This window comes from Cloeon dipterum, chromosome 3 (genome assembly GCF_949628265.1).
Source record: "Cloeon dipterum chromosome 3, ieCloDipt1.1, whole genome shotgun sequence".
Lineage (NCBI taxonomy): Eukaryota > Metazoa > Arthropoda > Insecta > Ephemeroptera > Baetidae > Cloeon > Cloeon dipterum.
Window position 1 is genome coordinate 30,803,191 of NC_088788.1, and position 13,702 is coordinate 30,816,892.

The following is a 13,702-nucleotide window of genomic DNA, read 5'->3' on the forward strand; positions in this document are numbered from 1 at the left end:
TGCAGGTTGTTCAGCATGCGTACAATAGAATCGAGTGTTTCGGGAAAACAGTCTCAACTTTGTGTAATGGCTTAAAAAAAGATAAGCAATAAACCTAACAAAAGCCTACACAGGCCATAGTTTCTCTTTGCGTCTTTTGTTGCAATTAAAACCCTTCTCAACATTCATCCATTTAGCTTGTGCTTTCGGAGACAGAGTTATATTAGACAGAAAAATTCCAACATTCTCCAACGATCAAATTCAATTAAATCGTGGAAATCCCGTCTTCAATAAATCTGCCACTTGCGTTTGTCAGAAAAGAGTGGATAAAATTGATTTTGAATTCGTTCATCAGCACCGCCGACGTGCTATGACATATTAATAACGACGTGAATATTTTAAATCAGCATTCAAATTTAATCTCATCAATTCCTGCTCGATAATGCACATTTGATTACTCTCAGGACGAGCAGCAATCAGGCCAGCACTTCATTAAGTGACGGAAAAACATCCCCAGAGAGGAAAGATCAGCCAGCAGCTATTCAAACCATTTCGTTTTTAATTAAGTCAGCCCGACACGGCGCGCATGCACCGTCGCTTCGCCGACGAGCCATTAATTTTGCACACGTCAATCTTGTTTGCCGTCACGAAAATCATTTTTCACACAAAGCAATTTGCGCAATCCTCTCTTTGAATCCACCTAGCGCAGCTTTTTCCTCTGACAAAATCAAATCCGCGGCCGTTTCGACGTGTGTTAACGAGCAAGAGTTCTGCTCCTCCCCGTCCAACAACGTCGCGAGAGAGTAATGGCTTTCGCATGTTTCACGTATATACACATGCGTGCGTTTACTGTGCGTGCAAATATCGATTCAGTTTTTATTCACCAGGACGAACTGCAGGAGTTTTTCCCCTCGCTGGCGCAAGACGATTCGCTTTGAATGCGCGGAACAAGGCAATTCCGTGTGTTTATGCAAGCAGCTCTCATTACCAACCCCTTCTCCGGTCGTTTCTTCACACTTGGCGATATCAAAATACAGTATAGAGAGCAAGCAAGCAGAGCTATCTCGTACATGGATGGCACGCTGGCTTCCTTAGGCGTGTCGGGCTCAAGTGGTCTTTCGCGAAACATTACAATAAACGACTCTTGGCTCAGCCAACTCTCGCACGAGTATACCTTGGCAGCGCAAAATAAATATATAAAATAGGACATCTCCCGCTGGAAAGCAGGTCTTTCTTATTCAATGGCAGTTATTTAAAAACAGTTGAATTTTATTACTCGGAGGAGATCCAGGAAGAGCGCAAGGGACGCCTTGCTCCTCCTTCCGTTGTGTTGCGTTTGAATTTTCTAAGCTAATTAGGTCTCAATTAAATTTAATTATTCAACGGGCGGAGTGGTGCGCACATAGGCACGGAGATGACAATTAAGATGGAATCCGCCTCCACCCGCCTCCACCGCTTCGTTTCTCAACTTGCGCGGAAGGTAGTCTGCTAGGTGCAACTAATTAATTTTGGCTTTATGCTTGCCGCGACGACCAAGTTAAGCCCTGGAACTCTGAAACTATATAGGCGTGCGATCCGACATGGAGCATGAAAAGCGGGCCCTTTCAATCGCTCGGGCTCAAAACCAGCCGACGGCATTTCCCAATGGAATTCCCTCTGCTATATTAGGTGGATTTGGAAATTGAATGGGCCACCTTAAGCGATGAACAATATTACCTTTGAACCCGCTCGCAAGTTTCTGAATAAGTTAGCAGACTCCTACTTATTGTTGCTGAGAGGCTATTTTAGTAGCAAAAACGAAGAAGACAAGAAATTAATCAGCACGTAAGTAAAACAAACTGCTTCATGCTTCTTGAAGACAGGTGCGAAACGGTGTTTAGATTATTTATTGCCTCCGAAACAGCCTCTCAAAGCAACAAAGGACTAAAGAGCAACCTTATCTGCTGAAAGACGGATTATAAAAAAATCTGAGCCCCGAAGGCAGTTTCCTGCTCTTCGGGAGAATGCCAGCGAAGCAGCACTCAAACTCGTGCTCTGCAAAGGCAAGCAGTATAGTTGAGAATAATGCGAAGAGAGAATGGGGCCGGGCGCTTTCAAAAAATTTGAGGTACGCCATACTAAACAAAATTAACAAGGCACTCGTCTGCTCTTATTATGTATATGTATGCATGGCACACGACTCGTAGCAGCATGCACTCTACCCCCGTTCCGTTCTTTTGCGCGACGAGCACGGCTGCGTAAAATATAATTTTATATGTGGGCACGTATTTTAATGTAGCCCGCCGCCGACTTCCATTATTCGCGAAACTCGGGAGCTCGCTGCTCTCTCTTCTTTCCTCTTTCTCTCTCGCTTTCCCGGCGGTTCTTTTGCATTTTAGAATAATAAGCCTCAGCAGCAAGAGAGAGAGAGAGAGAGAGAGAGAGCGCAGGGAGACCTCCATATTGCTAGGGTAGGCAACCGGCGGCGCACCACTCGCGAGCAAGAGGTTCGAGATGATGATGGAGCGAACGACAACAGGAGAGACGGAGGGACCGTGGTGGCAATATTTAATAACTCATCCCACTCCGCTCGCTGTTTACCCGAGTAATTACGCGAGGTAGCTGCGGCGGAATTAAATTACACGAACGTGCGCAAACAATAATGAAAGCGAAATTAATATCTCGTGCTGCTGCTGCTGCTGCTGTTGCTGGGGATGAAGCGCCGAGATTTGCCGCGGATGCGTATTTAACGTGGCGAATTTCTACGTCACCGGCGTCTACCACCGCATTTCAACTGCTGGGAGACGCGGTGTGCGTTGCTGCGTGTTTAATTGTTATTGCGATGTATGTGCGTGATAAAACTCGCGAGAAATTTATTTGAGCACAAAGGAGCCGGCTCTCGCTGCCAAGGAGCGATGGTGCCGCGAGGAATTTCGGTCGTTGCGGCAATGCCTTAATGAATTCTAATGGCGCTAACCTTTGCGTAACTGTGGTTGCCTTGGCTCAGGTAATATCTGATAACAACCGTTTCCGTAGCACGCCTCATAACTTGAGGTCTTGCTTTGTTATTACCAAAAGTTAATATCAAAACTAAAAGGGCGCCGTTTAGAGCTAAATATTTCACCCAATTTTTAGAACAGATCATGGGGGCATTTAGAAGAACTTAAACTATCATAAAATCTATTCAGTTCATTCAACAGTGCTGCATTCGCTCTTAACTTTTGGACGGCTCAGCATGACTGCAATTATCGTTTTCCTCGGGCCGATAGCTCCAACTTCACATTGAATACCCTCTAGCGGTCGGATTAGAGAGGGGCGAGATGTTAAAATTCGCGGAACTTGCTGCAAACTTAGTGCGATGGCACAAACAGGAAGCAAAAAGCAAAGAAGTTGCCGCTCTCGCACCCCCTCTGGCTCTAATATAACTTTGAATATGCGCGAATAAGGCGAATATGGTGAGCTGAGAAGTTAATTCTTCTTCTTATCTGCATTAACGCTAATTGCTGAAATTATATATCCGCGCGACGCGACGAGCAAGTCGGCTGAAATTAAGTTTCACAGCAGACTGGAGCTGGCTGCTCGATATAGACGCATTTTATCATTTTAAATTAACCGGAAATGATGCGTGCAGTTGAAAAAGTGCCAGATTTTCCAGTCGGCGGCATAAAATCCATACCGTCGTGCCGCCCGACTGAAACAGGCGAGCAGTCATTGGGAAATAAAAGTTGTTGCTAAGTAAACATCTTGCGTCTCGTTCGTGTGCCGTACATTCTTTTGGAAAAAGCTGCCTCGGAGCAGAGCAACAACTCCCGAGAGTGGAGAGCGTGCGGATGGAAAATCAAAAAGGGCCACACGACGGCGACGGTGGCGGCGGCGACCCGACGAGCACACACACACACACACGATGGGGTGAGAATCGCATGCATGAGAATCACAGCGGAAAGTCTAACTACCAGGGGGATGTAATGCATTAAGGGATGACGAAAGTTAGTGCCGCTGGCGCCTCAGCCCCTCTTCAACGCCCAAGGCCGCTCGCTGATCATGCGATTCCGTAATCGCCACCGGGGCAGTGAAAAACGCGCAAAACTTTCGCCCCTTGCGATAACAGGTGCTTGACAGCGGACGAATTCGAGAGGGCGCGCGTTTTAAAATTTTCCCTGAGGGGCTGGGTTTATTATCGGAAAAGCAATCAGAGTGAAAAGTTTACGGCCCTTATCGATTTAATCCGGGTCGCATTTTGTTTGCAACTTTCTTTCTCGCCATGCAGCGCTCTAAAGTTGCCGGCCCTCACGACTCTTTATACATCATGAACTGTTTCGGGGGAAAAAGCAAGCCACAACACACACTGGCACGAACCTTCTGGCCCATTTGAACTGAGAGGCCATCTGCTATCAAGCGCCGTTCAACGGCCGACCCCTTTTATGGAAGCCAGATTCAGACAACAGCGCGAAATTAGTTTCATTCTGTTTGGTAGTGTCGGAGCGGGGTGCATAAGCGGCATCAGAATGATGTAATAATCCGATGAGCACTGCCCCTGCCGCTCGGCCGGCCACGCTGCTGATCATGCAATTTCTGCAATAAGAGCAGCCAGCCCTCGATTGTTGTGACGTCATTGCGGGTCAACCGATCGTGTATCTCAGTTCGAGTCACGTCCTTTTGAAGAGATGATAAAATTACAGCTGCCGGACCGGCGGTAATAAGCCCGCAATCGCGGCGGAGAGCCAATTTCGGCGTGCCACCTTGTCGGCCCGTGCGCTTTTGCTGCTCGCTCGGCTAGTAATTATCCTGACTAGCCGAGCTGAAACTATACGTGCGGCAAAATCAAATTGCGCGTTAATTGCGCCGCCGAGAGGGAGCAGCCTGCCGTGCTTCTGTGTGTTCATAGCGTGCATTTTGACTTTGCAGATTGCGATTTTTCGCGCTCGAGTGGACTTTTCAATAAGCCCAATTAGTTTGATGCGCAGCTCTCTGGCAAAAATGGTTTCATCTGGAAAATCAATGACGCACCCCCCTGCTGAGCGGTGTAGTTTGGAGAAAAGCGAAAAAATTGGGCGCGCGCGTCCATTGCAGCGCAGGGATTTCAACCAGAAAGGTTTAGGGCGTTTGGAAATGTGAGACTAATCCGAGCTGCCAGCACCGCTTTGACGACCATAAAAAAACGGGGGAAGCATTGTTTTTGCCGGGACTTTGCATGTGAATATTGCTTCATATTCACAGCGAGAGCCATCAGTTTTGGAAAAAAGCTTTCAGCCCTGCTACTCGCACACCAAAATGAGAACACATTGCGGGAAATTTATTGCGATATTCAATGTAAAAGCTATTTTCTCTCTCTGGCATGACGTGATTTGAATATTTTGCAGCGCTTCTTGTTACCGTAATCTCTTTCCTCTTTATTAAAAAATATGTGAAAACGTGAAACAGTATAATTTTTGGCTCGGGATTATCAGACGTATTCCGAAATGAGGCGAGATCGATAATATTAATCATGTGAAAGAGCAAATGAGCGAAACATTAACTGGCTTCAAATGTCCCTCGTGTGGGCACTGCGGAGGCGGATTTAATCCAACACTAACACCCTCAAGAGCAACGCGCAAAGTACTGGGGTCGAAGGAAAAGCCGAACGACAGGAAAGCTTTCTGACAAGATATATTCAGTAGCCTGCGATTCGCCCTCCGCTTTCGTATAAAGAGACTTTTAGGAGAATGAATTTTTTTCCAGGCCACCTTCGACTCTGATCGGAAAATTGGTTCAAACGAATTGAAGCTGAAAGCTCTAATTTTTATTTCAAGGCAAATATCTTGAGAGAGGTCAAGGTCGTCGAAGGTGCGAGGCGACGGGAAGGAAACTGATAACTCCATTGAGCATAAAATAGTGGTCCTTACGTCCTTACGTAGCGAGAACGCCGCATAGTACCTGCGAAAGCGTTTTCTGAAGTAATCCTTGAAAGGAATTTCCCCGTGGCTGATAAGAGAAACCCGATTGCGAGGCAAAACGACTGCGCTTTGCATTTTGCTCGATGCGCAGAAATTGGAATTTTAAATTCCCGGCGGACCGGCTGCTTTTTTAAGGGCACGTTTTTCTGATAACGAGTCGCGTCTGCTCGCGCTCACTTCCGAGTGCCATGCACAGCCGAGGCATAATTCCACAATGGGAAAAGATATCTTGGCTCGAGTGGCGCACAGACTAGATAGATTGCATTAATATCCGCCCTGGGCAGCGAGCGGCAAGCTCCTCAAAACTGCTGCATCCACCGAAATCGATTTGCAATAAGAGACTGGAAATGCTGCCGCTGATAATCCGCCACCCGCTGCCACTTTTATGATGCAAGAGGCCCGCGTGCCTGGCCGTGCTCCAACTCTCGAGCTTTTGCACATTACAAATCACCTGGCGATAAAAATTTCAATTTCTACAGGCAGCACGTGCGCGCAACTCGACGACGGCAAAAGCAAACGCAATCGTCAACTTTTATTGCACCCCCGAGACAATCGCGTTCGGAAGAAGAGAGAGAGTCACATTAAGCAAGAGTTGCCCCGCATCCGATGAATTTCAAATCAGAAGGGTCCAATTCCCAGTCAAATCTTTCTCCCAGCAGCAGCCAAACTTTTTCCGATTCCTATTTGGTAAACTTCCAGGCACACGAATTAAAACTTGCGACTCGTTATCGAACTTCTCCGATACACACACACGCGCGCGCGCACAAATCTAGAAGCAGCCGTCGGCGGCAAAAAGTTGGCTTGTCATATTTGTAAATAAATATCCTGCGACTCCGCCTCTCGCGGAGATTCGCATGCCGAGAAGTTTTCGCCTTCAGCAGGTACGTATTTTTCCGATATGCCGTCCTCGCGACCTTTCCGCGAGCCGGAAAAGTTCAGCAGTATTTTACGATCGGGTGGATGAAGTGACTGACTCTGCGCTCTGAATTTATGATTCGTTAAAATACACACATATAGAGTCACTGCGCTGGCGGCGTCTTGTCGTCGCTCAATGCCATTCAATTATGGTAAAGTATAGCTGCTCACAACACAATCAAAGTTTCTCATCTGGCAAATGGAGCGACGTGTTTGATGTTGCAAACAAGGCCTGCGCGCATCAAATCGCCCGATATCTGTGCGTGCTCCATCCGGCTTTGTGCATCAGAAATGGAAGCAGTGAAACTTTAATGATCCTAAATGCCGGCTCTAAACACACTGCCGACGCGCCTGTGCTCGGGTTTGTCCTTTTTTCGCGTGCGTGTTTGTGTATGTTAGCCCGGCTGCATAATCCCTAGTAATAATTTTGCGTTTGCTAAATCCTCGCCTCATATTTTAGTCTGCTGCTCCCCTGCGAATGTGGAAGGAAAGTTTCGGGCTCTGTTTGCGGTGGATAAGCATCTCTGAATGAAAGATAAACACCAACTTTTTACTTGAATTTTGCAAATTTCCACCCCAGCTAAGAGAGCTCCGTGCGTTACTCTCTGTGGACGCAATAATATATTCTAGCTTTAGCAAAAGTAGTAGTGCGAACTGTGGTTTTATATTTTTATTTTTGCTCGACAATGAAGCGATAAATTTTAAAGTGCGCTCAAATTAAGGCTGCTTTTGGCCACAGTCTGACATAAATTGTGCACGAGAGCTTTGCTGTTGTTCCCAGTAGCCAATGGCCACTATACAATTCTAAGTAAGGCTTGCCCCTTGAGTCATGAAAAATTCAACCTAATGAAAATCGACATGTCTGTTGGCTCAGCTGCCGTGTGGAATTTAAAATTATGATTCATGTCATATATCAGAACCATCCACATCATTTTACAACCCTTCATTCCAACCAAATGATGTTCCATATAATCTGAAATTTCGGGATTGCTCGAAGGGGGAAACTAGCAGTGGATACCCAAAACGCACTAAAATCGTTATTTTTTGTTGCTGTAAGTAACAAAAGGCATTAATATAGTGTATCTCCCGAATAAGATATAATTTAATCAAGAAATCCGGTGTGGTATTGCAGTCTCATAGCTTTTCCCAGCTTCCTAATAAAATGAAACAAGTTTAAATCCGTCAGGAATAATTGCCTAAGCACGGATACTTTATTTCCTAGCAAGAATATAAAATATTTTTTGAAAAAAATAATATCATTAAACAATACTAAAAAATACCAAAATATAATCATTTTGCCAAGGTATATTATAATATAGCAGACAATACTGTATCCTCACAGGTCCAGAAACAATACCGATTCAAAACTGAAATTCCAGGAAAATACCCTAGCTTTCAACCTGGGTTGTTAAGATTGTTTTTTTCAAATGCACATACTAGAGACAGAGCTCTTCTTCTAAAAAAATCCACTGAGCATGAGCACTACCCGAACTCGTAAAAAGACGATACCCATTTTCAATCGTCAGAGAAAGCCGATGTAGCTTCCAACATTCATTCCCTCGCGTCCATTGGCGTTCGTTTCAGCATTCTCGTAGAATTACTTTTTAAACTCGTATCAGGACGTTTTGCTGCAATCATCCTATCAGTTAAAGTGATCGAATGCTGCTGAGGTAATTTCAATATTCATTTCATAACGCAATGACTCTTGCTTTATAAACTCATTTAACATTTTCGAGTGGCGCGTCGTGTAATAGAAACTTGATCGATGATCAGCAAGAGCAACAGAACGGGTTTATCCGAGCCCAATTTTCCCGTCAATATCCGGAGAGGTTGATGGAAAAAATACAGACTCGCCAGAAAATCAGCCTGTAGCGAGGGAAAAACGGCGATCGCAGCGGGTCCTCCTCGCACGCTCCGGCGCGCGAAAATTTCATGGGCGTAATTTGTCAATAAAGTGCGCCTCGGGACGAAATGATAAATTACCCCGCTTCTTGTTAAGCGGCCGATAAAATTGATCGGCGGGCACGTGGGGGGCTAATCCGAGCGTGAATAAGGCAGCGAGGAACGAGACTCAAGGGATGTTTGCTTGTTCGCAGGAGGCGCGACAGTGGCGCAGGTGGTGCAGGCGCCCGCTTTGCCCGCGCCCAACGCCTCCACCTACCAGCCGACCACAAGCACCCAGTGCTGGAGTTCCGCCCTCAGGAAGTATGTCATCCTATGCACCGCATGTGGGGGCATGGCCGCCCTCTTGGGAGCGCTCTTCCTGCTCGTGCACTTCGTGCTCAGGGCGCACACTTCCTCACTGCACTATTTTGAAACTGTTCCCACCTACGTCCCAGCAACCATGGTAAGTAAATCTATCTCAAATTTCACCCTAATAATAATTTAGTACATTTTTTCTTTCATGTGCAATTTCTTCAGTAAACATGCAATTTTGTTAAGTGCTATTAAACAGAACACACCCAGCAGCTTTTACCTTGATTAGCTAGCGGATGCATTTTAATCTATTTATAGTTGAAAAGAAATAAACTCGGATTTTTTAATCAATGTTACTCACAACGGACGGCATGCTAGGACAAACAGATAAAAAATAATACAAGGAAACTCTGCTACATTTTCACTATTGTGTGTATTATTTCGAAGAAGATGTTTGCGAGTCATAAATCTAAAGAACTAACATTTTAATAGAATTTATTAACATGAGTATTGTTTTAATATCTCAAAATTCGGATCTAGTTTTAATTCAATTTTGTATAGTTAGCTCCTCTATGGTTAGAGCCAATTTGATTAGCATGAAAAATTAAAGTTTTCATCAGATTTCAGAATTAGTACGGTACTCTTACTCCACGGTTAAGTGGAATAATTCAATACATAGAAGCTCAAACAAAATAACCTTTAGGGAAAGTAGCTAGTTGCTGGTTTATCTCTACAAAAATTGCATTTTAAATCTATTTTTTAATATTTAATCCCCCTTCAAGGTTCTTCTGTTTAAAAATTATCAAATCGATTAATTCCCACATGATTCCAATGAGACCACTATTTTACAATTTCAATTGCAACAGCAGGATGTTTAGCAACATTTTACAATTCTTCATCCGGATCCGCAGCCACAATTTCTTCACTACTAACGAGCTAATTTTCCCTTTCTTATGACGGTTGAATATTAAATAACTTTTTTAATGTACATGCTAAAAAAATGCATCCACGGTCTGACTACAAATTCAGCTGCTTCATAGTGCAGGTCTAACTTTGAAGAACCCTCTTGTAAAGGGTTGAGCAGAAGGCAAATCGAGAAAGTTTTTGACGCGTCTCCTTCACAAAATTCCGTACTTATTTCCATATTTAACATTGTTCATGTTCACCCAGCACTCGTTCTCGGATCCTTGAAATGAGTTTGCAACTTGTAAACTTGAGCAAAATCCTCTTCGCACCGCGTTAAATTCGCGTCTGGTTTGCATTAAGAAAAAAGATGGGCGAAATCCTCGAGCGTGGCGCAAATAAATGTAAAGTAATTGTGTTCATATCGCAGCCGAGAATGATGATTGTGCTTCTGGGTGTGAGAGTGAGTTATAAAATTCTCGGCCAGAAAGCAATTTAGAGGCAGCCAAAATGTTGTACGACACAAAATAGACGGCGGGCGCGACGAAATCCAGCGTCGGGCAACGCCAAGTGTGCCCATTTACACGAGCATTTAAGGCGAAAGCAATTTCAGCCGCCGTGCGGCAACTTTTTAAAAGTCCCGTCATATCCATTTCCCGCACCAACTTACTCGCGCTTTTCGCTCTTTCTTCAACTTTGGCCCTACCGACTTTTAATGAAACCATCAAGATATTTATCAGCAGAGGCCCGCGCGGCCGGAAAGTTGGCCGAAACAACGGGTTTGCACGGCCTGGTTATTGTTGTTAACTTTTAATTAGCCCGATCGCGCATAAAGGCTTAGCCAGCAAGAAGATGCAAAAGTCGCGGGCCGGCGGGCGGGCGGGCAGACACGGGGGTTGAGCTGTCACTCGGTCGCGCTAAGCCCCCGTTGGGTTGGCGTCTGGCTGGGGGATTTAATGCCTCTTCCGTCGCTTTTTACGGCACTCGGCGGCGCGCTTAAATTTTTTACCGCCGCACCCAGAGGCAAGTTTCGGCGGGTCGCCTGCCGTTTTCAATTTATGTGTCTAGAATTGCGAGTTTGTTTCATGCCTGATCGGTATTGAATATTTAACAGCAGCTGTCTTTGTACTTTATACGCGTGCTCTCCGTGAAGCAGCGGCGAATTTTCCAATGCGAATATTTTCAAAGGCGGAGAGTGCCAATTTAACGATTGATTGGATTCTATTGCGTCTGGTGGAAGAACAGAAACGGCAAACGAAGAAACTAATCTTGCGGAGTGGAGTGCACTCGAGCAACCTAGCCTTTTTCAAATTCATTAATTCTCTCGGCATTCTTTGTGTCCTATATTTAAGAGCGCTCCCGTTTTATTAACTCAATGCTGAGAAGCGTTCAGCGCTCGTCCTCGTGCCGATTAAAGAGCTATGCAACCCGCTCAGCGCGCCAGCCATGCAGGCTGCATAGCGATGAAACCCTGCCGCATGCACTCACTCAATCTGCCAGCGGACTCATTTCGAAATAACATTTCCTCTGGCACTCACACCACGCCCCCGTCATAAAAAATGCATTTTCTCGCCCACATGCAGTAAGTGAGTTCCAGCAGCAATTTTCCTAAGCTGGCACACATTAAAAAAGTTCAAGCTGCGAACTTTATTCGCGCCGAGCAGCACACACGTCTGCCGAAAAAACGGCACGTGCTCAATTATTCAAAGGGTCCACCCTTGGCTGGCAGAACAGAGCCATCAAGTTTGACGCCTGTGAAGCAGCCAGCAGCCTTAAATCCCTCTTTCCTCTTTCTTTTTGAGAATTGCTCGCTCTGTGCAAAAAGCAGCCGAAATGGTTCGCGTTTAAGAAGAAGGTAAGAGAGCGCAAATCGATCGCCTTTTTATTTCCTGCCGCAGGAAGTTTGCTTTGTCCGCACCCTTAATGTACCCTAGCCTATCAGGAGGCTTTGGCAGAACGAGTAAAAAATTGTACGTCTTTGATTGCAGCTGACGCTGACCGGACTGGCGGTGATGGGCTTCGCTCGCAGGAAAAATCGCTACAGCTACTTGGTGAGTTTGGTGGCAAGTGGGAAAAAAGAGTTTTTAATCCGACCTCGGCGCCACTCGCCCAAAAAAACAAAGGCCTTCCTCCCGGTCTCCCCCCAATATCCGTGCTCTGCCAAAAAGGAGAGTCGAGTTTACAATTAAAATGTTGGCTCGGTTGGGAAATGATACGCCGACGCCGGGTACTCCTCGGAGCCGATATTCCAATGGAATCATTGTACAAAAGGGAGAAAAACAGATGGGATGTGAAAAGAGCGCAGGGTATCTCTTTTAGCCCGTCTTTTTTCCTTTGGTGGCGGCGGCGGCGCGTGCTTTTTATATTTAATGAGGCTCCGGAAAAAATGGCTTCGGCAGCTCAGCAGTCCGGGTTTTTTTTTTGCTCCGCCAGTTTGCATGCTAGAATAATTCATTAACTTTTTCTGCACTTTGGAGTCTGCCTTTGTAAAGCCTATTATTGTCGTTGCTCACTCTTTTGAGGCGAAATTGTAGCTTTTTTGTGTGAATTCTTAATAACGTGCCCGGCGTCGTCGTGAAAAGGGCAGCAAAAATTCTGCTTTCTTAGCGACTTCTTTTTTCCGGCCGGCGCCACGCTTAACTGATTCCTTTCAAAGCCACGGCCCGCGCCCAGATGCAAATCGCTTCTTTTGGTAATTGGCTGAAAAGTTCATTTGCCGCTAACCTACTCCTTGTTATTCTGCTGAAATGGAGTTCAGAGGCTCGTGCAGGGAAATTTCCACAAAGGAATATGCTATAAAAGATAAACATATTTTCCCTTTCCCTTTCAGCCAGTTATATTTTTTTGTTCGCCATCCGGGTTTACTTTTTCAACGCAGCACAAACACGTGCACGATGTTTACTCTTTTCAGGTAGGCATAAGCACAAAACCAGTTTTATTGCTCTATCCGAGCCTTGCGAATGTAAATTTCAGTAAGCAAAACAAACCGAGCGTCTAGGGATTGCTCCAAGATCAGTGTTTTAGTTTTATGAAAAACAAAAATTAAAGCGTGTAAGCCTCTTTTTGTCAAGTTTTGAGAGACTAGCACTGCTTTTAAAAATCGAGTAAACACCGCATCATAAAGCACGTAATCCGCCTACCTCCATTTTCAGCAGTCATCGTAAAAAAGCGCAATTTTTTGCACCGCACGTGTTGAACAAGCAAAATATAGAGAAAGTGAGCAGCCAGAAATGAAAAATCGTGACACGAAAGCGACATTTCCGCAGATTTGTAGACACAAGCGCTGAACACGACTTTTTCCATTATTCGCGGCGAAAAAGGTATTGAAAACGCTGGCCAAAACTTTTCATCAGCGTCACCCCAAATTGCCGCTCGTTAATTTCTAACCGGCCAACTCGCTCTCTCACTCGTCCAAAATGATTTATCTGCGCCGCATTTTCTGTTTTTTCTCGCGCTATACATCATTTCGGGCCGCGTGTGTCCCTAATGATTAATGAGAGAAGCTGGGACGGAGAAAAGAGGCAACGAGGGCAACAGCCGCCCCCTGCGTGGAACCGACCAACAGGCTGCTGCTGCAAAGCCAGAGCGGCGCGCAATATTTGTTTTGTGCGCTCGAGAGGCCATTACGCACATTTTGATATGAGGTGTCTTGCTGCAGCAGCAGTAGCGGTGGCTCGACGTAATCGGGTGAAATATGAGCCGGCCTAATTTGAAAATAAGGGGCTTACGGGATCAAATCGATTTTTCTCCCTCGCAACGTGGCTCAACATTTCTTTGCCGGCTCGTTTCGCAAACAA

The 13,702-nt window shown here is 45.5% G+C and overlaps 1 protein-coding gene across 3 annotated transcripts in view; it reads left to right on the top strand.

The window, feature by feature from the left end:
* Positions 1-13,702, top strand: part of LOC135940053 (uncharacterized) — a 41,316-nt gene that overhangs the window by 10,334 nt on the left and 17,280 nt on the right. For all 3 annotated transcript variants that reach the window (XM_065484719.1, XM_065484720.1, XM_065484721.1), the window contains exons 2-3: positions 8,903-9,153; positions 11,894-11,956. In XM_065484719.1, the coding sequence (XP_065340791.1) occupies positions 8,903-9,153; positions 11,894-11,956 (314 nt within the window). The remainder of the gene's footprint in view (positions 1-8,902; positions 9,154-11,893; positions 11,957-13,702) is intronic.